This window comes from Eretmochelys imbricata, chromosome 13 (genome assembly GCF_965152235.1).
Source record: "Eretmochelys imbricata isolate rEreImb1 chromosome 13, rEreImb1.hap1, whole genome shotgun sequence".
NCBI lineage: Eukaryota > Metazoa > Chordata > Testudines > Cheloniidae > Eretmochelys > Eretmochelys imbricata.
In genome coordinates, this window is record NC_135584.1 from 1,181,389 (window position 1) to 1,206,236 (window position 24,848).

Genomic DNA, 24,848 nt, shown 5'->3' on the forward strand with positions numbered 1-24,848 from the left:
TCGGGCCTGCAGGCGGCTCCGCTCTGTGGTTCCAACAAGGTGGATTTGAGGAAATCTGGCACCTTCTCAGCTGCGCCCCGAAAGGGAAGCGACGGGCGGGCTGGTGGCTAGAACGCCCAGCTGGGCAGGGAACACAAGACTCGGGCCTGGCGCTGGCATTCAGTTTATTGCTGCAGGGTCTGTAGGGGTCTGGAAGTTGCGTTGGCAGGGCGTGGCCAGTGAAAGGGGTCTAACGATGGGCCGTCCCGTGATAAAGGGGCGGCTTCCTTTCAGCTCCTGTGGTGCTGGGCCCGCTCGTTATGCAGCATCTGAAACGCAAACAAGCGGAGCGGTCATGGGCAGGCGAGGGGACACCTTCCTCGAAGCTTTGGGCACAGACTGGGCTCAGACTTACCCCTTTCCCTGCCCCACGTTCTGCTGAAAACCCCATTTCCCATATGCTCCGGGGACCCTGTGCCGGCCCCATTCCAGCTCTGTGCGGGGAACCCGGAGTTGGGGGAGTGTCAGGCTCAGCACCAGCCCATGCCCAGTTTCCCTGTCCCGTAGGAAAGCTGGGAAGCAGCCAGGTACCCGGCTCCTTCCCTGGTGAAGCAGGGCACGGTGCCCTGGATACGCGTGAGGCCGGTACAGCGGTCTGTGCTGGCAGTCAGGGCGTGGCACACCCCTCCCGACGGGCCTGGTGCAGCCAGGTACCCGGGTCCTTTCCTGGTGCCCCTGGATACGCATGAGACCTGTGCAGTGATCTGTGCTGGCTGTCAGGGCATGGCACACCCCTCCCGATGGGCCCGGTGCAGCCGGAGCCAGGAGCACTCGCTCGGCCCTGCACCCCCTGTGCGCAGGGATTCGCTGCATAACTGGTACCTTCCTCTGGATGTATGCAGCGCATCGCACACGTCCTAAAGCAGCACTTCTTCCTCCCAGGGCACGCATGGTCACTGTCACACTCTGCGGGGGCTGCGTGTCGACACTTTGCTGGGTCCGGTGGGCAGGTGCCAGGCTTTTCTGCAGCAGGAGGAGATCAGGCGGCCTTGTATGGGGGGGCGTTAGGGGGCCGGTGGACTCAGGCACTTGGTAGCACCCATGAATCCCAGCACCCAGGGGTGGCTGGGGACACTGACTGCCCAGAGCCATGTTCTGATTGGCTGGCTGGACCTTGCTGAGGATGTCGCAGCTCCCAGCGGAGCTAGGACGGGCCCTCAGCATCCTGGGTGCATTGTGGTAGAGGAGGTGACGGGGAGCAAGGGGTTGCCAGGCTGGGGTGGGGAGAAGCAGCCGGAGGAGGGAGTCCAGTGACCCCTGCAAACTGCCCCTCCTGCCCCCAGGTGCCAAGCGCCCCCTCTGCAGCAGACCAGGACCCTCCAGCTATGCTCTAGGGCACAGTAACTCCAGCCGCAGGGGACGCAGGAGAAAGGGAAGGGGTTGGTTGGCCCCAGGCTGATGCCGGATGGGGGCTGGCGGGAGAAGGTCCCAGCCGGCAGGAGACTTTCACCCTAAGAGGGAGGGGGTTAAGCTGTGAGAGCTCTGCCAGGTCGGGGAAGGCCATTGGTCACGCTGTGCACAGGAGCACTCAGCTGTGGCTCACCGCTGGGCTCCCTCGGCTGCTTCCTGACGGGGTTACGACAACACGTAGGAGACGCTTCCTCAAAGGGCCCTCTGTTGCCGCTGGAGAAGCCACCTGTCTGCGTGGCTCCGGGACCCCTCCAGACAGGGTGAGCTGGCTCCCCCTCATGACTGGAGCTCCCACTCCGAGCTGTATGGGTGTCTGTGTCCACAAAACCCCGACAGGTCCCACACGGCTCCCCCAGATCCTGCTGACTTCCCACTACAAATCTCCCAAGGATCTGCCCAGACCCTGTCCATAATGCTGGGAGGATCCCTGCCCCGCACAGTCCCACGAACGCCACGGCAAAGAGGTGAGATGCCAGCAGACCCAGCGGTCTGTGCTGGGCAGGGCTGGTCTCACCCAGCCTCCCAGCCCTTGCTCTCCTGACAGAAAAGCTCTCGGTGCATGCGGCAGGGGAGGCAAGGAGGAATCATTTCACAATGTCTGATAGTGGCACGGAGAGGCCAGGGCCCTGTGGGGCTGGACGCTGGCCACACACAGGCCCTGCCCCGAGAGCTCAGAGTCTGTGTGTGGGGCAGGGCTCAGCTCTGGAGACACTAACACTGAGGGACTAAATTTACCTGCAGAGATTGGGGACATGCACACGTGACCACACCCATTACTGCAGCACTTCTGCCCCCTGGGACACTCCTCATCCTCCCCACATTGCTCCACACAAAGGCCTGCCCCTTGGGACTCTGGACAAAGGCCGAGTCTCCCTGGAACACAGAACAGCCCCATGACACGCGCTCAGCCTAGGAGTGAAGCGACTCCGGCCCTCAGCATCTTGAGCTGGGAGCTCCCTATGGGAAGAGGGCCCAGGAAAGAGAGAAGCAGTTTGAGTAGAAACTCAGAGCCCCTGGGGTCTGGGGGGCAGCGGGATCATCCAGGGCTGGTTAATGGGGCTGTGGTCCTGCCCCTTCCCTGAGCGACCCCAACCCCTCCTCCCCTCCGGGCCCTGCATGGAGGGGAGTGTCTGCATCTGGGGCAGGGCTGACCCAGCCTGAGCTCACCTCCGGTGACTGCTGTCATGCAGACGTGGCCACACCCATTGCTGCAGCACTTCTGTCCCCGGGGACACTCCTCATCAGCAAAGCACAACTCCACGCACGACCCAAAGCCCTGGGGCCTTGGGCAGACGCCTGCAACACAGAGTGGCCATGTGCCCATGAGACACCGGGCCTGCTGGAGCCTAACGACTCCAGATTGGAACAGGGGACCTACGGCAATGGGCCCAACGAGGGTGACGGAAGGCCCCTTGAAGGGACCCTTCCAGTTCAAGGTCCCAGGCCTTATCGTCAAAGAGCTCAGGGCCTGGGCCCTGCATATCTAACCAAGCCTAGACTGCTGGGATGGAGCTGCCCCATGAGGGTAAAGCTCGTAGGGGCAGGAGACTGAGCTGCCTTGAGGCTGGCCCCAGACTGGAACAAGCTCCCCCAGAAGCGAGGGGCCACCCCAAACCTCCCCCCGTCCCCTGCTGCACATGCCAGGCGCACTGCTCTGACCAACTTCCTCCAGGATAAACACACAGCAGTGCAGGCACAGAAACCCCTGTGACGAAAAGAACAGGAGGACTTGTGGCACCTTAGAGACTAACCCATTTATTTGAGCATGAGCTTTCGTGAGCTACAGCTCACTTCATCAGATGTGGGACTGTTCTTAATGTTTCCTCTGAATAGTGTGCGGGTGCCTCAGTTTCCCCTGTGCAGTTCTTAAGAGTCTAGGGGGTGGGGTAAGGGTGTATGATCATTGCAGAGCCCGAGAGGGCAGGTGTGTGCAGGGGTCTGGACACAGGGAATGGCCGACACCCTGTTTCCTGGCAACGGATGTCCTGGGCCCTTCCCCCTGCAAGGTGAGAGCTAAAGGGTTGGAGAAAAAAGGAATCAGGTGCTCTCCTGGCCCGGGAAAGGGACAAAGCCCAGAGGAGGAGGGGCTGGAGGGGGAGTCAGTTTGGGGCTGGCTGCAGACGAGGAGTGAAGTGCAGACGTGGTTGTCTGGCTCACTGCCCCCCAAAATGGACCCAGCTGAGGGGTCCTGTTCTCCCTACGTACAAGCTCTGTTTTAGACCGTGTTCCTGTTGTCTAATAAACCTTCTGTGTTCCCAGCTGGCTGAGAGTCCCATCTGACTTTGGAATTGGGGGGCAGGACCCTCTGGCTTCCCCAGGACCCTGCCTGGGTGGACTGGCTGTGGGAAACGCACAGAGGGGCAGAAGATGCTGAATGCTCCGAGGTCAGACCCAGGAAGGTGGAAGTTGTGTGAGCTGTGTGTCCTGCAGACAGTCTGCTCCCAGAGAGAGGAGACTTCCCCGGAGTCCTGACTGGCTTCGTAGGGTGCAGTTCCAGAGCATCGCCCGGGGAGCCCGTGACAACCCCAAACGACCAAAATAAATGAGCAACAACTTGGCCAGCACAGACTGTCCCCTGCCTGGGGAGCGAGCCAACCACAGGAGAGATGTCAGGCATGTCGCCTCCCGCACTCCAGGCACCAGGGCAGGACAGAACCTGGCTGGGACAGAGCTCGACCCAAGCGGGCACAAGGGTCCTGGCCAGGAGAGAAACACCCCTGCCAGCTTCGGCAGAGACACTGACGTCTGGGACCTGGGAGAGGCGGGACCGGTCAGACCTGGCCAGTGCTGGCATTCAGGGCAGGGCTCCCCGGAGAGGGCCTGATGCTGAGGGCTAGACCTTCATATCAGCCCTGCACGGCCTGTGAGCGGTGACTGCAGCTGGACCCCTCCCTTGCCCATGCACAGTGATACCAAGGCTCCTTTCCCTGGCATGTGGGCCCGACCAAGCAGTGCCCCTTTGCACTCCAGTCCATGGCCTGTGCAGGCCCACACTCCATGCTGCCCCCCAGGCTCTAGGTCTAGCCTCACCTCGGGGGACTTTCTGGCAGACACGGCCACAGCCATTGCTTCTGCACCTTTGTCCTCTGGGACACTCCTCATCAGCTCTGCATCCGTCCACGCACAAGTCAGTGGGGCCATCCCCAGACTTGTCCTCTCTCTCTGTAACACAGCAGGGGGCCCAGATGCCCAATCACCAGGGGTGCGCAGAGCCCAGGGAGCCCCAGGGCAGGGGAAGGGAGCGTGCCCATACCTGTGCGCACGGCCACACACTCCCGGCGGCACCCCGTGTCGCAGCACTTCTCGTGTCTCTCGCACACATGGTCGTCCAGGCATTGGTGTGAACGGGGCTGCCTCGGGTCGCTGCAGGCCTCTGCCCTGGGACAGGCACCGGGATGCTCTGGGGAGGGGGAGGGGACAAGAGAGGGACAATGAACCCCTCCGTGGCAGGCGGGGGACCCTCCATATCAACCTGTAATGAGAACTGCCCACGGGGAGGCTCCCAGCTAGACTCTCGGGCCCCTCCAGCCCAAGCCCTCTGCAGACACATGCTCACTCCTGGCCCCTGCACCCCCATCCACCCTCTCTCTGCCGCACTGCCCTGGCATAGGGTCCTTTCTCTCCCTGGACTGCCAGTCTGGCCTGGGGATGAATGGGGCTGGTCCCGGGGGGTGTCTCTGCAGCCTAGCTGGGTACCTTTGTAGTGGGGGACACAGCGCATGGCACAGCCGCTGAAGCAGCATTTCTCCTGCTTGGGGCAATCCCGGTCATGAGCGCAGGCGTCCTGCTCGCTGCACGGCACCAGCGTTTGCCAGGGCTTCTGCTTGGGGCACGCGCCGGGTTTCTCTGACAAGAGAGGGTGGGAAGGGCAGGTTTGGAGGCTGCTGGATAGAGGGTGTCACAGTGGGGACCCACCCCAGAGGGAGGGCACAGCCAGCCCATCTTGCTGCACCCACCGGCCCCTTGGAACTGCACTGGGGGATTCTTAGGGCTGGCTCTCCGGCCTGGCCCTGGAGTCCAGAGGCCTGACACAGCGGGTTGCAGCTCCCCACCACCCAGCCTCGCTCAGCAGCTGCAGATCCTGACCCAGAGGTGCACAAAGCCTGTGGAACGGCTGCTTAGCGGCAGGCTCCACACCTTGCGCCCGGCACCCCCATGCTTGAGGCGGGGCTCCTGGCCCCTCGGTGCGCTGCAACCCCGGTGCTCTCTGCTCACACCTGGAGCGCAGGTACCACCTGGCGCAGGGGTGGGGAGGTCTCCAGCTGCCCCTCGCCCGCCTTGCCCACAGCCGCTGGCGTGAACCCTTTCCTGCGGGGGATTCACCAGCGGGGCAAGGTAGTTCCAGTGGATGCTAACGGGGGTGACAGCCCCATGCTGGAGTGAGGGAAGCCCAGCTCCTGCCGCTCTGTTACCTCTCTCTGGGGCCTGGCATGTCCGGCCACACCCACTCTCACAGCACTTCTGGTCCCCCGCACACTCCTTGTCCCCTGCGCATGAGGACCTGCACAAGGGGGACTCGGACGCAATCCTGTCTGTCAGGGGGCAGATGCCGGGCTTCTCTGGAAAGCAGAAGGCAGAGGGGTGAGGGGGCTCACTGGGGTCTCATGATGGGACGAGCACCCTCCCCACCACTGGTCGTTCTGTCGTGATGTCACAGTCACGGGGCTCCTTGTTTTCGCAGGCTGAGCCCTGGGCCCTGTCTGTCTCCACAGACATGGTGGCTCCGTGGCCCTATGCCTGGGAGCTTGTCTGAGAGCCTTGGGCACATGCCAGGCTGGCCTATCCCAGCCACCCCGACAAACCCGCAGGGACTGGCTCTGCCCTGTCTCTCCCCAGCGTCTCGCTTGCCCAGGTGAGGGGCTGCCTGCAGGGCAATCTGAACCTGCCTCCTACCTTCCGAAGGGGCCAAGCACTCGTGGTCACAGCCCTGCAGGCAACACTTCTGGGCCCTGGGGCACTCGCCGTCCCCTCGGCATCTGGCTTCACACTCATAGCTGACGTAGAGCCCGTTGCGTACGGGGCAGAATCCAGGCTTCCCTGGGCAGAAAGAGGCCAAGGGCAGTCACAGAGCTGGCCAGAGGGAGGCTGGGGGGCGAGGGAGGGGTCTGAGCCCACCGGGGAAGGGAGCGTCCCTGGCCCAAGCTGCCTGTGATCAGGTGGAGGGGCTGGGTGCTAGGAGCCGGGTGCTGTTGACGTGAGGAGCGTGGGATGCTGGCTCACTGGCAGTGCCAGGGGGTCATTGGGACCCTGTGTGCCCTTCTCTCTGCACCAGGGGGCCAGTTGCCCGTGGGGAGGGGGATTCCCCGGGCCCGGTGGTGCTGGCGAGTCACCTCAGAGGCAAAGAGCCCAGGTGGGTGGGACCCCAGGCCAAGGCACAAGGCTGCCACGCAGGGCCTGAAGACGGCCCCGGGGGTGTGCCTGAGCCTGCCACACTGCCCCCACCTGCTGTGGCTCCAAACGCGGGGCGTGTATGTGACGAAGCGGGACTGTTCTTAATGTTTCCTCTGAATAGTGTGGGGGTGCCTCAGTTTCCCCTAGGCAGTTCTTAAGTATCTAGGTGGTGGGAGAAGGGTGTGTGATCATTGCAGAGCCCTAGAGGGCAGGTGTGTGCAGGGATCTGGCTCTGCAACGATCATACACCCTTATCCCACCACCTAGATACTTAAGAACTGCCTAGGGGAAACTGAGGCACCCCCACACTATTCAGAGGAAACATTAAGAACAGTCCCGCTTCGTCACAGTGGGACTGTCTCTTCCTGGGTGAGGGCGCTGCAGGCGTGCCCACAGCCACTCGTGCAGTATTTCTGGCTCTCCGCCGGCCCCATGGCTTCTTGTTCAGTGGCCGGGCAGGCTGCCGGCTAGAACACGGGGTGGCCCAAGGCAGTCGGATCCTGATGAGCCCCTACTGCCTCCATGTGGGGAGGGAGAGGAGACCTCAGGGAAATGGACCCGCTGGGACAGGCAGAGAGCAGAGGCCCCTTTGTAGGCCCAGCCTCTAGCCCCTGTTCCTGTCCACCGCTCATGCAGTCCTGTCTTTGCGTTCCCAATGCTGCCATAGGGCTGTCGCTGCCATTCCTCCAGCACGGGGACAGACACTCACCGCTGCCCTGTGCTGGGCATGCCTGGTGGCACCGATGGCTGCAGCATCTCTCTGCTCTCGGGCAGTCCTGGTCACTGCGACATCTCTGCCCACCGTGCCCCTCGGGGGCGGCTGGGCCAGCGCCAGGTTCCTCTGCAACACAGAGCGGTCACAGGGCAGTGACGCCCCATCCAGACAAGCCCTAACGCTCCAGCTGATATCGGGGGGATGGCAGGGAATGGGGCTGACAAAAGACCCTGCTCTCTCCTCAATCCAGCCTCAGCCCTTGAGTTCCAGCCTTTCCCCACCCACTGCACTGAGACCTTTTCGTTCCCAGGATGGTAACTTAGGAGGAAAAGGCCCGGTTGCCTCTGTCCTCAGCCCCTGTCATGGGCACCCCAATCTCCCCATATGCCCTCAGAGCTCTCTGCTCACTGCCTGTCCCTCTAGTCCCTCCCTGCTCCTCCTCCCGGTGCCCTGCTCCAGCCAGTAACTCTGGGTACCCCCCACATAAAGGTCATGGGCTCCAGAGAATCCCAGCCCCTGCACCAGGAAACTGGCCCTCGAGCCATCGGCCCCTGGGAGGGAGTGACGGGGTGGGCAGCGGGTGCCCCTGGAGCAGCCCACGTGGGCAGGTGCCGTCTCACCTGCCGTGGGGGAGGGCGGTGCACAGACGTAGCTGGAGCCCATCCTGCAGCACTTGTCTCTCTTGTGGCAGTCGCTGTCCTGCTGGCACAGCGTCAGGGGCGGCCCCTCGTCTCTGATTTTAAATGCTGGGCAAAGCCCCGGTTTCTCTGGAACACAGGCCAGGCGCGTGGCAGTGAGGCCCTGCCCAGTCACAGAGCTGCCCCAGCCAAGTCCCAGCGACTCCATGCGGGAATGGGGCGGCAGGCAGGGGGCTCCTTGGTGAAATGGGCCAGGCCCGGCCTGAAGGGCGGCCCAGAACCAGTCCCCTGGCCTGCTGCCTCGGCACCTTCCCTGGCCTCTCCTTGCCCTTTGCTCTCTGAGGTCGCCCCCTCTCTGCCCTGTGACCCCATCTGGCTTGGGCCCTGGCACGTCCAGTCCTCTTCCCCCAGACCCCTCCCTGCCCCAAGCCCTGCCCTCAGCTGCCCGTCCCCTCTCTGCCTCAGCTCACGTGCCCTCTGTCCTGCCAGCGCTCCCGTCCCGTGTGGCCTCACTCTTTGCTCCATCATGGCCCTTGGTCCCCAGCTCTCTGGGCCCATGTCCTCTGCCCCCTGGCCCCCAGTGCTCTGTGCCCCACGTCCCCATTCCCAGACCCCTGGGACTGAGCTCCCTGCGGGAATGATGGCCTGAGTCTGAGCTGCTGGCTGGGGAGCAGGGACCATTCAGGACGTGTGTGACATTATTGACTTGAACTGGGACCGTATAGAACATTGTTGCAACCAGGGTCCTGTAGTGGCACCAAACCTTGTATAAAGGGGGTCAAATAAGGTGTCTAAGACAAAGTTATTGTTTGCTGATTAGGATTATGCTATCTGTCTGCATGTATCATTTTTGTATTTAAAGATATAAGTATTGGCTCTGTACTGTCTGTATTTCAAACTTGTGCTATGCTTCTGGGTGACACCCCAGACAAGTTGGTGTCAGCTCTGCCTAGCCTGCTTGATGGCCCATTAAGGACCATCCGCTATACAATTGACCCATTGAGAAAAGGCAGACATGCCTTGGGACTCAGCCAGGTGTGCAGGGACTTGCCTATGGACAGAACTCTGAGGTGTTTCCAGGCCATGGGATGGGCAGCTTGTCCTTGGGACAAAGGAAGACAGACCACATGGCAAGAGACTATACAAAGCTGCTGCAGCTCCTCCATCTGGTCTTCAGTCCTGCTTCCTACCTCTGGAGGGACTTGGCTACCCTGAAGCTTTGAACCAAGGACTGAAGGACCCATCCCAGCTGGGGATGTTCTCCAGAGACTGGATTTGAACCTGCCGTTTATTCCATCACTGCTGCAAGCCTGAACCGAGAACTTTGCCGTTACTGGATGTCATTGATTCCATTTAACCAATTCTAGCTCTCCTCTCTATCTTTCCCTTTTATGAATAACCCTTCAGATTTTAGATTCTAAGGGCTTGGCAACAGTGTGATTTGAGGGTAAGATCTGATTAGTATTTTGACCTGGCTCTGTGGCTTGGTCCTTTAGGATTGAGGGAACCTTTTTTCTTTTACTGGGGTGTTGGTTTTCATAACCATCTGTCCCCATAAAAGAGGGGCACTGGTGGGGATGCTGGAAAACTGGAGTGTCTAAGGGAATTGCTTGTGTGACTGTGGTTAGCCAGTGGGGTGAGACCGAAGTCCTCTCTGTCTGGCTGGTTGGGTTTGCCTCGGTGTGCAAAGGACCCCCGGGCTTGGGCTGTGGCTGCCCTGCTTGAAGCAATTTGTCCTGAATTGGCCCCTCTCCGTGGGATCCTGCCAGAACCAGCAGTGTCACAACGTGTTTCTGCGGTGGGTCCTGGCTCGTGCCTACATGTCCCAAATGCCTCTCACCTGCGCAGCAGTGAGCCTCGCCTGTGTGGGGCCGGGCTCCGAGAGGGGCAGCAAACTCACCGTGCTGGGGGGCAAGGCAGGTGGGGCCACAGTGGAGGCGGCAGCATTTGGCAGCTCCTCCGCAGTCACTGTCCTGGGCACAGGGGGACAGACAGGGCTCCTGGCTGGCCCCTGGGGCTCTGGCTGGGCACACTCCAGGTTTCACTGAGACAGAGCAGGCCAAAGGGTGACATAAATAGTGCGGTGAGAAGGGAGGGGCTGGAGAAATCAGCACCCGCCTCCCTCGTAGATCACTTGTGCGCCCTCTGCCCTGGCCTGTCCCTCCGCTGGGAGCAGGGCTGCCCAGGAGAGTGGAGTCCTAGCCAGGGGAACCAGCCAGGGCAGTTCAGGAGCAAAGCGCTGGGGTAGTGCGTCTGCAAATGGCTGCACACATGCGAATCAGCTCCTGCCAGCGCTCCCCGGCAGGGCATCACAGAGGTGGGAGGCTAGGGTGACCAGATAGAAAGATCTGGACAGGGGGTGGAGGGTAATAAGCACCTATATAAGAAAAAGCCCCTAATATTGGGACTGTCCCTATAAAATCGGGACATCTGGTCACCCTAGGGGATGTTTGTTGGGGATGGGGTTAACGGTGCCTTGCACAGAGCGAGCCCAGGGCTTGGGCACATGTTGCCAAGATGTTAAAAGGAGGCTTCCCTGGGCCATGCCATCTCTGTGTGCACAGGGTAACTAGCAACCCAAGCCCCAGCGGTTAGCGAGTCCCTCAGTGCCCAGTGGTCTCGGTCTACGGCTAGGGACGCACCGGCTCACTGCGGACAGGTGGACACACTGGGAAGGGGCAGAGGTGAGCCAGAGAGAACGAGTCTGCGGCTGGAGGCTGCCCTGCAGGGAGCAACTGCAGAAGCTTCATCTGTTTAGTTTCTCAAGAAGGTTGAGGTGACTTGGTCACGGTCTGCAGCTGTCTGCATGGAGAGGGATTTCTGAGAGAAGTGGCTGGGAGCTGGGGCCCCACATCTTCAGGTTAGAAGCAAGGAGCAGGGTGGGGTGGTGGGTTCTGTCACTTGGGCATTAGCTCAAGTCTGAACATCTCTCTCTCTGAGGTCTGCTCTAGTTCCATCAGGAGTTCTGGGCTGGGTGCAGGACTCCCCAGGCGAGGGTCTCTGGCTGTGCTATGCAGGAGGGCAGATGGGTCCCTACGGGTCTGGGGCACAGCGGGGCCAGCTGAATGCCCCCTGGACACAGCGGGTTCGAAATCCACCCGAATGTGCCTTTCTAAGGACTGAGCTGCAACGGGCCCTGCACGAGGATCCGCTGCCTCTCACCGACAAGCTTCACGGCCACGCAGGCCAGGCCACAGCCGTTGCTGCAGCACTTCTGGGCGCCCGGGCAGTCGCTGTCGGAATGGCATCTCTCATCACAGGCACCGACGGCTCCTCCTGGTAACACCGGGCAGACTCCAGGCCTCACTGCAAGACCCAACAGCCACACGGAGTGAGACCCAGCCCGCGCACCGAAGTGCAGCAGTGGGAGTGGGGGAGGGAAATGGGCCATGCTGGGAGAAGGAAGATAGACCCCACTGCTGCTGTCCTCTTGTGCCCTTAGCCTCTGCACCGGTGCTCTTTGCGGAGATAAGGCCCCATGTCCATGTTAAGGATCTGCCAGTCTCAGAGTCTCTGAGGCCAGCCGGGAGTCAGGATCATTCAGGGCAGGTTTATGGGACTGGGCTTCTGGCTCCTGACTGAGCGAGCCCCAGCCCCAGCTCAGGCAGGCAGCTCTCAGCCCTTGGGGAGCCCTGTACTCAGCTCATCCCGGGATCAGCACACGCGGCAGGGCTGAGCACAGAGATGCTGTGATGTGTAAGGTCTGAACATACCTTCAGCGATGACTCCCATGCAGACGTGACCACACCCAGTGCTGCAGCATTTCTGCCCCCTGGGGCACTGCGTGTCCCTTGTGCACTTCTCCACACAGAGGCCAGGTCTCTGCAGCGTCGGGCAGATGCCGGGTCTCTCTAGAACACACAATGGGCGTGCGGCAGAGACCCTGCCCAGTCACTGAACTGCTTTTGTCTCCAAGTTGGTCAAGTTCCCCCCACAACTGCCATAAACAAACGACCCATTTCCCCGAGTTGGAGGGGCCAGAGTGGCAAGAAGCGAAGGCCTCCCTGCGGCCCATCTCGGCAGGGAGCTGGCAAACATGTAGGGCCCAGTGAGGTCCCTCATGGGGAAGGGGGAGTGGAACAGAGAGGAAGCTGACAGGGCTCTAGAGACATGAAGGGGGCTCTGCTGGGACCTCGCCAGGGGGTGGCAGGGGATTGCAGGGACCAAGGGAGGAGCGAGAGATTCAGGGCAGGAGGTGGATGGAGCAAGCGTCAGAAGCACACAGCTGGATCCCCTGTAGGTTTCAACCCCCGCCCCCCCCGGGATGCTCCAGGGGGCTCTGCTCTGTCCCTGGGGGTGGTGTAGATGCTCAGGGTGCTGTTGTCAGAGCCACCCCAGCCAACACCTGATAACTCCATGTGGGAAAGAGGGGGTGTCCTGAGGGAAGGGGACAGAGCAGGACTGAAGGACCTCAGCTGCCCGGTAATGCCAAGTAACGATGGGCAAAGCCTGGATCGCGCTGCCCCTGTGTGCTGCCCCATTCTTCCTGCGTGGGACAAAACATAAGAACGGCCATACTGTGTCAGACATTTGTAAGTTCAACTTTCGTGATAAAGAGATTGCACTGCAGTACTTGTATTAGGTGAATTGAAAAATACTATTTCTTTTGTTTTTTATAGTGCAAATATTTGTAATAAAAATATGAAGTGAGCACTGTACCCTTTGAAAATATTTGAAAATGTAGAAAACATCCAAAAATATTTAAAAAGAAAAGGAGTCCTTGTGGCACCTTAGAGACTAACCAGTTTATTTGAGCATGAGCTTTCGTGAGCTATAGCTCTGATGAAGTGAGCTATAGCTCACGAAAGCTCATGCTCAAATAAACTGGTTAGTCTCTAAGGTGCCACAAGGACTCCTTTTCTTTTTGCGAATACAGACTAACACGGCTGTTACTCTGAAAAATATTTAAATAAATGATATCCACAGTATGCATCCGATGAAGTGAGCTGTAGCTCACGAAAGCTTATGCTCAAATAAATTGGTTAGTCTCTAAGGTGCCACAAGTCCTCCTGTTCTTTTTGCGAATACAGACTAACACGGCTGCTACTCTGAAACCTGTTATTATGGTTTATGTGATGCAGCAGGGAGCAGGGAGTGTTGACCTGGGAATGCGGCAGGGGAGTTTCAATGGGAGACCTGAGAGCCTGTAACCTGAGCCGGGAGGGGGTGGGGGAGGTAACACCTCTGCCCGGGAATGTGAACAGAGGCTGCAGGAGGGAGCCTGCTGGGGGAGGGTTAGGTTCAGTTTGGGGCTGGGTGTGGAACGCAGGGAACCCCAGGGCTGGGGTCTAAGCTCCCTGCTCCCCCAGAAGGACTTGACTGATGGGTCCTGGTTGTACCCACAAGCTCTGTTTGTTCCTGTTGTCCAATAAACCTTCTGTTTTACTGGCTGGCTGAGAGTCTCCGTGAATCCCAGGAAGAGGGGTGCAGGGCCCTGACTCCCCCACACTCCGTGACAGTTTAACAGCATGACTAATCATGATTGATTTTTTTTAATTGCTTGATAGCCCTAGTTTTCAGAGAACTATCCATGATGATTCCAAGATCTCTTTCTTGGTGTTAACAGCTGTTTTAGATCCATCATTTTGTATGTACAGGTGGGATGATGTTTTCCAATGTGCATTACTTTGCATTTATCAACATTGAATTTCATCTGCCACTTTCTTGCCCAGTCACCCAGTTTTGTGAGGTCCCTTTGTAGCTCTTCACAGTCAGCTTTGGGCTTAACTATCTTAAGGAATTTTGTATTGTCTGTAAGTTTTGCCACCTCACTGTTTATCCCTTTTTCCAGGTCACTTATGAATACATTGAGACACCCTGCAGCTCCCTGGAGTGACCCTCTTCACCTACCAGGACGGGAGCTGTCATTCCCCAGAGTCCAGCTCTGCCCCCCAGAAGGCAACTGGCTGAGGGCTGGGGCTGAGGGCGGCATTATTATGGGCCCGATGGGGGCGAGGGATGGACACAGCTCGGATTCCTGCTGCCAATGGCACAGGGTGGGGTTTACCTTCGCCCTGTGCGGGGCACTCTGTACGACACCGATGGCTGCAGCATCTCTCTGCTCCCGGGCAGTCCCGGTCACTGCGACATCTCTGCCCACCGTGCCCCTCGGGGGCGGCTGGGCCAGCGCCGGTTTCCTCTGCAACACAGAGTGGTCACAGGGCAGTGACGGCCCATCCAGACAAGCCCTAATGCTCCAGCTGGTATTGGGGGGGGCGAGGGGAATGGGGCTGACTGGGGCTGGAGCCAGACCCAAAAGTATCAGAATGTCCAATCTCCTTCTCCAGCCCCTGCTCCCGCTGGCCTCAGCCCCTCCCACATGTGCCCCCACCTCCCGAAGAGAGATCACACTGAGCAGGACAGGCCCCACCACAGACATGCACCAAATTGCTCTAGAGCCCCACGGCTCCCTCACACCTGAACACAAGCCCGGCTCCCTGCCCAGGCTGCCCTCTTCCTGCCCCCCTCTCCTGTTAGTGTTGGAGAGGCAATATGGAGTGGGCTGGAACCCTGGCCCCCTGGCTCGGAAGGACAAGCAGCCTTGGACCTAGGGTGGCAGAGATCAGGTAATAAATGGGGCTGGGTCAGCAGAGATTCTCATTGGTCTGTGTAACCCGGGACCCTTGAGCCCATTCCCAGCTCCTCTTACCTTCGCCCTGCGTGGGGCACTCTGTACGACACCGATGGCTGCAGCACCTCTCTGCTCCTGGGCAGTCCCGGTCACTGCGACATCTCTGCCCACCGTGCCCCTCAGAGGCGGCTGGGCCAGATGTGGGGGTCCCTGTTACACAGAACAGCCCCATGGCAGTGAGACCCCGGCTGGGCACAGAGCCGCACCAGATGTAGCCTCACATCTCCATGGGAAAGGGGGTGTCCTGAGGGAACCGGGCCAGACCAGGAATGAAGAAGGACCCCGGTGCCTGTCCCGTCCCTCTAGCTCTGTGTGCTGTTCATCACACTTAGCCCCCTCCCTGTCCAGCGTTATCCTTTCCCTTCCTTCAGCTCCGCACCCTGTTGTGACGAAGTGGGACTGTTCTTAATGTTTCCTCTGAATATTGTGGGGGTGCCTCAGTTTCCCCTAGGCAGTTCTTAAGTATCTAGGGGGTGGGGTAAGGGTGTATGATCGTTGCAGAGCCCTAGAGGGCAGGGGTGTGCAGGGGTCTGGACACAGTGAATGGCCGACACCCTGTTTCCTGGCAACTGATGGCCTGGGCCCTTCCCCCTGCAAGGTGAGAGCTAAAGGGTTGGAGAACAAAGGAATCCGGTGACCTCCTGGCCCGGGAAGGGGACAAAGCCCAGAGGAGGAGGGGCTGGAGGGAGTTTCAGTTTGGGGCTGGCTGGGGACATGGAGTGAAGTGCAGACGGGGTTGTCTGGCTCACTGCCCCCCAAAATGGACCCAGCTGAGGGGTCCGGTTCTCTGCACCTGCAAACTCTGTGTTAGACCCTGTTCCTGTCGTCTAATAAACCTTCTGTTTTACTGGCTGGCTGAGAGTCCCGTCTGACTGCGGAGTTGGGGGGCAGGACCCTCTGGCTTCCCCAGGAGCCCCGCCTGGGCGGACTCGCTGTGGATGCTGAATGCTCCGAGGTCAGACCCAGGAAGGTGGAAGTTGTGTGAGCTGTGTGTCCTGCAGACAGGCTGCTCACAGAAAAGAGACTTCCCCAGAGTCCTGCCTGGCTTTGTAGGGAGCAGTTCCAGAGCATCGCCCCGGGACTCCATGATACCTGTAATGCCAGGTAATGATGGGCAAAGCCTGGATCTCCCTGTCCCTGGGTGCTGACCCATTCTAAAATCCCTACAGCTCCCTGGAGTGACCCTCTTCACCAACCGGGAGGGGAGCTGCTCTTCCCCAGAGTCCAGCTCTGCCCCCCAGAAGGCGACTGGCTGACAGCTGGGGCTGTGGGTGGCATTATTACCAAACCGATGGGGGTGAGGGATAGGATCTAGAAATCTAAATAATAAGATGGGTGAACTAGAGTGCCACATATTAAATGAGGCTATTGATATAATTGGCATCACAGAAACTTGGTGGAATGAGGATAATCAATGGGACACAGTAATACCAGAGTACAAAATATATCGGAAGGACAGAACAGGTCGTGTTGGTGTGGGAGTGGCACTATATGTGAAAGAAAGTGTAAAAAATCTTAAATGAACCAAACTGTACCACAGAATCTCCGTGGATAGTAATTCCATGCTCGAATAATAAGAATATAGCAGTAGGGATATATTACCGACCACCTGACCAGGATGGTGATAGTGACTGTGAAATGCTCAGGGAGCTTAGAGAAGCTATTAAAATAAAAAACTCAGTAATAATGGGGGATTTCAATTATGTATCCCCATGTTGACTGGGTACATATCACCTCAGGACGGGATGCAGAGATAAAGTCTCTTGACACCTTAAATGACTGCTTCTTGGAGCAGCTAGCCCTGGAACCCACAAGGGGAGAGGCAATTCTTGATTTAGTCCTAAGTGGAGCACAGGATCAGGTCGAAGAGGTGAATATAGCTGGACCGCTTGGTAATAGTGACCATAATATAATTCAATTTAACATCCCTGGGCGGGGAAAACACCACAGTGGCCCCACACTGTAGCATTTAATTTCAGAAAGGGGAACTACACAAAAATGAGGAAGTTAGTTAAACAGAAGTTAAAAGGTACGGTGCCAAAAGTCAAATTCCTGCAAGCTGCATGGAAACTTTTTAAAGACACCATAATAGAGGCTCAACTTAAATGCGTATCCCAAATTAAAAAACATAGTACGAGAACCAAAAAAGTGCCACCATGGCTAAATAACAAAGTAAGAGAAGCAGTGAGAGGCAAAAAGGTATCCTTAAAAAAGTGGAAGTTAAATCTTAGTGAGGAAAATAGAAAGGAGCATAAACTCTGGTAAGAGAAGTGTAAAAATACAATTAGGAAAGCCAAAAAAGAATTTGAAGAACAGGTAACCAAAGACTCTAACAGTAATAGCAAACAATGTTTTAAGTACATCAGAAGCAGGAAGCTGCTAAACAACCAGTGGGGCCACTGGATGATCAAGGTGCTAAAGGAGCACTCAAGGATGCTAAGGCCATTGTGGAGAAGCTAAATTAATTCTTTGCATCGGTCTTCACAGCTGAGGATGTGAGGGAGATTCCCAAACCTGAGCCATTCTTTTTGAGTGACAGATCTGAGGAACTGTCCCAGATTGAGGTGTCATTGGAGGAGGTTTTGGAACAAACTGATAAAATAAACACTAATAAGTCACCAGGACCAGATGATATTCCCCCAAGAGTTCTGAAGGAACGCAAATGTGAAATTGCAGAACTATTCACTGTGGTGTCTAACCTATCATTTAAATCAGCTTCTGTACCAAATGACTGGGGGATAGCTAAGGGCTCCAGAGGTGACCCTGGAAATTACAGGCCGGTAAGCCTGACTTCAGTGCCAGGCAAACTGGTTGAAACTACAGTAAAGAACAGAATTGTCAGACACATAGATGAACATAATTTGTTGGGGAAGAGTCAACATGGTTTTTGTGAAGGGAAATCATACCTCACCAATCTATTAACATTATTTGAGTGTGTGACTAAGTGGGACAGTTCTTAACGTTTCCTCTGAATACTGTAGGGGTGGCTCAGTTTCCCCTAGCATTTCTTAAGTCTCTAGGTGGTGGGATAAGGGAGTGTAATTGTTGCAGAGCAAAGGGCCAGGGTACATAAATTGCCGACACTCTGTTTCCTGGAAACTGATGGCCTGGCCCTTCCTCCTTGCAAAGTGAGAGCCAAAGGGTTGGAGAACAAAGGAATCCGGTGACCTCCTGGCCCGGGAAAGGGACAAAGCCCAGAGGAGGAAAGACTGGAGTTTCAGTTTGGGGTTGGCTGGGGACGAGGAGTGAAGTACAGATGGGGTTGTCTGGCTCACTGCCTCCCAAAATGGACCCAGCTGAGGGGTCCTGTTCTCTGTACCTACAAGCTCTGTTTTAGACCATGTTCCTGTCGTCTAATAAACCTTCTGTTTTACTGGCTGGCTGAGAGTCACATCTGACTGTGAAGTTGTGGGGCAGGACCCTCTGGCTTCCCCAGGACCCCGCCTGGGCAGACTCACTGTGGGAAGCGCACGGAGAGGCAGAGGATGCTGAATGCTCCGAGGTCCGACCCAGGAAGGTGGAAGCTGTGTGAGCTTCTTGCCCTGAAGACAGTCTGCTCCCAGAGAGGAGACCTCACCAGAGTCCTGACTGGCTCCATAGGGAGCAGTTCCAGAGCATTGCCCAGGGACTCCGTGACAGTGGGTATCAACAAGCATGTGGACAAGGGTGACCCAGTGGATATAGTGTAATTAGATTTTCAGAAGGCCTTTGACAAGGTCCCTCCTCAAAGGCTCTTAAGAAAAGTGAGCTGTCATGGATTGGTAACTGGTTAAAAGATAGGAAACAAAGCATAGGAATAAATGGTCAGCTGTCAGAATGGAGAGAGGTGAATAGTGGTGTCCCCAGGGGTCTGTAGTGGAACAAGTCCTATTTAATATATTCATAGATTATCTGGAAAAAGGGATAAACAGTGAGGAGGCAAAGTTTGTAGACGATACAAAACTACTCAAGATAATTAAATCCCAGGCAGACTGCGAAGAGCTACAAAAGGATCTCTCAAAACTGGGTGACTGGGCAACAAAATGCCAGATGAAATTCAATGTTGATAAATGTAAAGTAATGCACATTGAAAAAATAATCCCAACTATACTTATAAAATAAAGGGGTCTAAATTAGCTGTTGCCACTCAGGAAAGAGGACTTGGAGTCATTGTGGATAGTTCTCTGAAAACATCCACTCAATGTGCAGCAGCAATCAAAAAAGAGAAGAGAATGTTGGGAATCATTAAGAAAGGAATAGATAATATAAGACAAAAAATATCATGCTGCCTCTCTATAAATCCATGGTAAGCCCACATCTTAAATACTGCGTGCAGATGTGGTCGCCCCATCTCAAAAAAGATATATTGGAATTGGAAAAGGTCCAGAAAAGGGCAAAAGAAATGAGATGGGGTATGAAACGGCTTCCCTGTGTGGAGAGATTAATAAGACTGGGACTTTTGATCTTGGAAAAGAGACGACTAAGGGGGGATATGATAGGGGTCTATAAAGTCATGACTGGTGTGGAGAAAGTAATAAGGAAGTGTTATTTACTCCTTCTCATAATACAAGAACTAGGGGTCATAGAATCATAGAATATCAGGGTTGGAAGGGACCTCAGGAGGTCATCTAGTCCAACCCCCTGCTCAAAGCAGGACCGATCCCCAGCTAAATCAACCCAGCCAGGGCTTTGTCAAGCCTGACCTTAAAAACCTCTAAGGAAGGAGATTCCACCACCTCCCTAGGTAACTCATTCCAGTGTTTCACCACTCTCCCTAGTGAAAAAGTTTTTCCTAATATCCAACCTAAATCTCCCGCACTGCAACTTGAGACCATTACTCCTTGTTCTGTCATCTGGTACCACTGAGAACAGCCTAGATCCAAATGAAATTAACAGGCAACAGATTTAAAACAAACAAAAGGAAGTTTTTTTCACACACAAAAAAAACCACACAGTCATCTTGTGAAACTCCTTGCCAGAGGATGTTGTGAAGGCCAAGACCATAACTAGGTTCAAAAAAGAACTAGATAAATTCATGGAGGATAGGTCCATCAATGGTTATTAGCCAGGACGGGCAGGGACGGTGTCCCTAGCCTCTGTTTGCCAGAAGCTGGGAATGAGCCACAGGGGATGGATCATTTGGTCATTCCCTGTTCTGTTTCTTCCCTCTGGGGCACCTGGCACTGGCCACAGTCGGAAGACAGGACACTGGGCTAGATGGGCCTTTGCTCTGACCCTGTATGGCCATTGTTATGTTCTTATGATCAGTTCTGAGTTCTGTGCCAATGGCACAGGGTGGGGCTTACCTTCGCCCTGCGCGGGGCACTCTGCACGACACCGACGGCTGCAGCATCTCTCTGCTCCCGGGCAGTCCCAGTCACTGCGGCATCTCTGCCCACCGTGCCCCTCGGGGGCGGCTGGGCCAGCGCCGGGTTCCTCTGCAACACAGAGTGGTCACAGGGCAGTGATGGCCCATCCAGACAAGCCCTAACGCTCCAGCCGGTACCAGGGGTGGAGGCCCTGCCGGGAACAGGGCCAAGGGGACTGCAGGCAGATTCTGACATCTCCCAGCGCTCAGCGCAGGGTGGGGTCAGTATCAGTGGGGCTGGCAGGTGAAGGCAGCAGGAGCCGTGGCAAGTGGGGATGGGTGCGCTGGGAGACAGCTGATGTCTGGTGCTCTGCTCCGGGCTCCCCGCGGCTGCTTTCCACCACCCACTGTCATGGGGAGAACCCCTGGGCATCCCCATGGTTATCATCCTACAGCCACCCACCCCAGGGGCAGAGCTAGAGGGCACCATGTGGGGGTCAGCTCAGCCCCGCTGAGGTTGGGGGGAGCACTGGGACAGGGCTTGAGGCTCTGTCTCTATGACTGGTGGAGGGCGGTGTGTGGGGCAGAATGGTGCACTCAACTGGCTCTGGCTGGCATGGGGCCCTCGAGCCATCGGCCCCTGGGAGGGAGTGACGGGGTGGGCAGCGGGTGCCCCTGGAGCAGCCCACGTGGGCAGGTGCCGTCTCACCTGCCGTGGGGGAGGGCGGTGCACAGACGTAGCTGGAGCCCATCCTGCAGCACTTGTCTCTCTTGTGGCAGTCGCTGTCCTGCTGGCACAGCGTCAGGGGCGGCCCCTCGTCTCTGATTTTAAATGCTGGGCAAAGCCCCGGTTTCTCTGGAACACAGGCCAGGCGCGTGGCAGTGAGGCCCTGCCCAGTCACAGAGCTGCCCCAGCCAAGTCCCAGCGACTCCATGCGGGAATGGGGTGGCAGGCAGGGGGCTCCTTGGGGAAATGGGCCAGGCCCGGCCTGAAGGGCGGCCCAGAACCAGTCCCCTGGCCTGCTGCCTCGGCACCTTCCCTGGCCTCTCCTTGCCCTTTGCTCTCTGAGGTCGCCCCCTCTCTGCCCTGTGACCCCATCTGGCTTGGGCCCTGGCATGTCCAGTCCTCTTCCCCCAGACCCCTCCCTGCCCCAAGCCCTGCCCTCAGCTGCCCGTCCCCTCTCTGCCTCAGCTCACGTGCCCTCTGTCCTGCCAGCGCTCCCGTCCCGTGTGGCCTCACTCTTTGCTCCATCATGGCCCTCGGTCCCCAGCTCTCTGGGCCCATGTCCTCTGTCCCCTGGCCCCCAGTGCTCTGTGCCCCACGTCCCCATTCCCAGACCCCTGGGACTGAGCTCCCTGCCAATCAGGAGATGGTCAGACCTCCTGGGGCTTGGGGGAGTCAGGATCATTCAGGGCGTGTTTCCGGGGTGGGGACCTGGCCCTGGAAGGTATGTCTACACTGCACCAGAGAGCGAGCCGCCCAGGCCGTCTCCCCAGACTTGTGGGGGCAGGGCTTGCGCTAGTGCATGAAACATAACTGTGTAGACGCTGCGGCTCCGGCTCTCGAGCTGGGGTGGGGCAGGGGACAAGGCCAGGGCAACGTCTCCACCGCTATTTTTAGCGCGCTGGCTGAAGCCCTGCTGTTCCAGGTCTGTGCCGTGTAGACATATCCTCAGGGAGTGGCCCCGATTCTCCCACAGCCTCAGACACACGCCCAGGGTGCCGCGGGGTGTCCTGCAGGGGGAACATCCCCAGTGCTCACAGGCCTGGCGTGGTAATAGCTGTTTCTTACCGTGCTTCGGTCTCAGGCAGGCAGAGCCACAGCTGAGACGGCAGCATTTCTCCTGGCCCGGGCAATCGTTGTCTTTGGTACATCGAAAGAAGCATGGGCTGAGGCTGTCCGCTGGCGCTCGGGCTGGGCAGACGCCGGGTTTCACTGCAACACACAGAGCAGACGTGGCAGGGATGCCCCCACTCACAGTGCAGGGCTCCTCGGGCAGCCAGCCAAGGCTGTGGGCCCCAGGGAGCCCCACGTGGCTGGGCAGGGGTGTACTGCCTTGCTGGCTGCACTTCCACTTGGAGCGTGCACAAGCCTGGATGTTGAACCTCCTTCTCGTCTTGTGCAAGAGCCGTTTCACGGCACATGCCCCATTATCCAGGCAATTTGTGACTCAGCTTCGAAGGCTTGGCTTTGTCAGATCCCTGAGGACTCCCACGGACACTGAAGGGTGGGGTGGGGGGCAGGGGAAGCTGATGCTGCACCGAAGCAATTGAGCAGAAACTAGCTCAGCAGTAGGACTGCCAGCACTCGGGACCCCTCCAGGAATGAATGGCCTCAGAACAGACCAGGCCCTGGTGTGTCAGGGCAATGTTCGCAGTCGCCCCAGGGGAACCTCCCATCGCCCTCTTGGCTAGGACAGAACTCCCGCATTTAGCAAACTGAACGTAGTACGAGATTCTATCGAGCAATGGGGGAGAACAATAAACCGCCCAGGGCGGGGTGGGGGGACGTGCCCCGAGCTGCTGGGACAGCGTGTTATGGGTGGCTGCACAGTGGGGTCTAGTGTTGCGATCCTCACCCTCCGGGATGAGAGCCACGGCCACGCAGGCCAGGCCACAGCCGTTGCTGCAGCACTTCTGGGCGCCCGGGCAGTCGCTGTCGGAACGGCATCTCTCATCACAGGCACCAACGGCTCCTCCTGGTAACGCCGGGCAGACTCCAGGCCTCACTGCGATAGACAGCCACGGGGCATCAGACCCTGGGCCGCAGCCCCGGGTGGGGTAAGGGCGTCCTGGCAGGAAATGGGCCAACCTGGCCCTGGCCTTCTGTCTGGGCCTAGCCCAACCCCTGTCCCTGCTTGGTCTTGGCCTCTCGCATGTCCACCTGTCTCCTGGGACAGGGAGCACTTTGGGAAGGAGAGTGAGTCCCAAGCACAATAAATCCAGCAACCTGTCCTGCCCCCGCCCATAAACAGCTCCCCCCTCCCCCTTGCACTCAGCACAGTCCCGTGGCCCCTGCTCCCTAGGCCGGGCGCTGACCCCCCTGGAGGCTGGGAGACCCGTGTGGCCCTCCCCACCGTGCCGGCCGCCCCAGGAGAGTGCTCAGCGAGAGTCCGGCCGGCGCTCGGGGGTGCGCGTGCAGCCGGGGGTGCATGCGTCGAGGGGACCCCTGGGAGCCCTGGCTCCCCTCACAGCAGCAAGCGGCTCCCACCTTCTGGGGTCACTGAGCGGCACTCGGAGCCGCAGCCGTTCCTGCAGCACTTCTGGGCGCCTGGGCAGTCGTCGTCACGGCGGCATCTCTCCTCGCAGGCCCCGGCCGGTCCCTGCTCTACGGCCGGGCACTCGCCGGGCTTCTCTGGGGCACAGAACAGTCACGCGGGCGGCGGTGAGATGCCCACTCGCAGGCAGAGCCTCCCAGCTCCATGGGAGCGTGAACCAGGGCCCCGTCTCCCCCCGGCCCTGCTCTCTCCCTCCTCTTCATCCCACTGCCCCGGGCTCTTGGCCTTACCTGGGGCAAAGGGCCCCTCCGCTTCCCGCCTCCCGGGGCCTGAGCCCTCTCTCCCACCAGGACCCTCTGACTCCAGTGCCAGGGTGTCCCTGGTGTCCTGGGGCAGGGGATCCGGGCCCCTCGGCAGAGCCGGCTGCAGGGAAACCTTCTCCCTCACCGTGGCCTGCGCAGGCCTGGACACACTCGGCTTCTGTCCTAAAGTTGTTGGCGTTTCCCCGGCAGCCGTGGTACAAGAACGGCTCACACCTCTGGGCGGTGGCGTTGTAGAAGTACCGGAAGGAGTAGACGTCACAGAGACCCGCTTGGGCTGGCAGCTGGCAAATGTCTGAGGGTACAGAACCGACCCTTTGTGGGGCAGCCCGCGAGGGCAGGAGCCTCTAGGGCAGGGCGGGAGCCTCTAGGGCGCGACAGTGGGGCTGCCCACTTTCTACTCCCACTAGGGTGACCAGACCGCAAGTGTGGAAAATCGGGACGGGTGGGGGGTAATAGGCGCCTATATAAGACAAACCCCAAATATTGGGACTGTCCCTATAAAATCAGGACATCTGGTCACCCCAACTCCCACAAAACCGAACACCCTTGCCCTGCCCCCTGCCCATGCCCCGCCTGCAAGGCCCCACCCCTTCTCTGAGGCCACGCCCCTGCTCACTCCATCCCCCCTCCCTCTGTCGCTTGCTCTCCCCACCCTCACTCACTGGCTCATTTTCACTGGGCTGGCTCAGGGGGGTGGGGTGCGGGGGGGGTGAGGGCTCCAGCTGGGGCTGCAGGCTCTGGGGTGGGGCCAGGGATGCGGGATTTGGGGTGCAGGAGAGGGCTCCAGGAGGGGGCTGAGGGGTTCGGAGTGTGGGAGGAGGATCAGGGCTGGGGCAGGGGTTTGGGGCATGGGAAGCGCGGTGCAGGTTCGGGGAGACGCTTACCTCAGACAGCTCCTGGAAGCAGCAGCATGTCCCCGCTCTGGCTCCTAAGCAGAGGCATGGCCAGGTAGCAGACACCACCCCCGCAGCTCCCATTGGCTGTGGTTCCTGGCCAACGGGAGCTGTGGAACTGGTGTTTGGGGTGGGGGGCAGTGTGCAGAGCCCCCTGACTGCCCCTATGCATAGGAACTGGAGGGGGGACATGCCGCTGGTTCTGGGAGCTGCCTGGACCCATGGCAGCCAGGGAGCCTGCCATAGCCCTGCTGCACTGCCGACCGGACTTTTAACGGCCCGGGCAGCAGTGCTGACCAGAGC

At 58.4% G+C, this 24,848-nt stretch overlaps 1 protein-coding gene across 1 annotated transcript; it reads right to left on the reverse strand.

Annotated features, from left to right (window-relative positions):
- Window positions 1–156: 156 nt before the first annotated feature.
- LOC144273772 (uncharacterized) lies at window positions 157–24,789 on the reverse strand. The gene is made up of 22 exons (XM_077832473.1): window positions 24,765–24,789; window positions 23,777–23,944; window positions 23,323–23,466; window positions 22,691–22,840; window positions 21,904–22,047; window positions 20,821–20,967; window positions 20,110–20,241; window positions 14,843–14,974; window positions 14,201–14,332; window positions 11,907–12,044; window positions 11,356–11,499; window positions 10,094–10,237; window positions 8,176–8,322; window positions 7,550–7,681; window positions 6,343–6,486; window positions 5,862–6,008; window positions 5,146–5,295; window positions 4,703–4,849; window positions 4,480–4,611; window positions 2,617–2,745; window positions 862–1,002; window positions 157–308 (listed from the first exon to the last, which is right to left on the reverse strand). Exons 1-22 carry the CDS (start codon window positions 24,787–24,789, stop codon window positions 298–300), a joined length of 2,880 nt encoding a protein of 959 aa, XP_077688599.1. The 3' UTR covers window positions 157–297.
- Window positions 24,790–24,848: the final 59 nt, after the last annotated feature.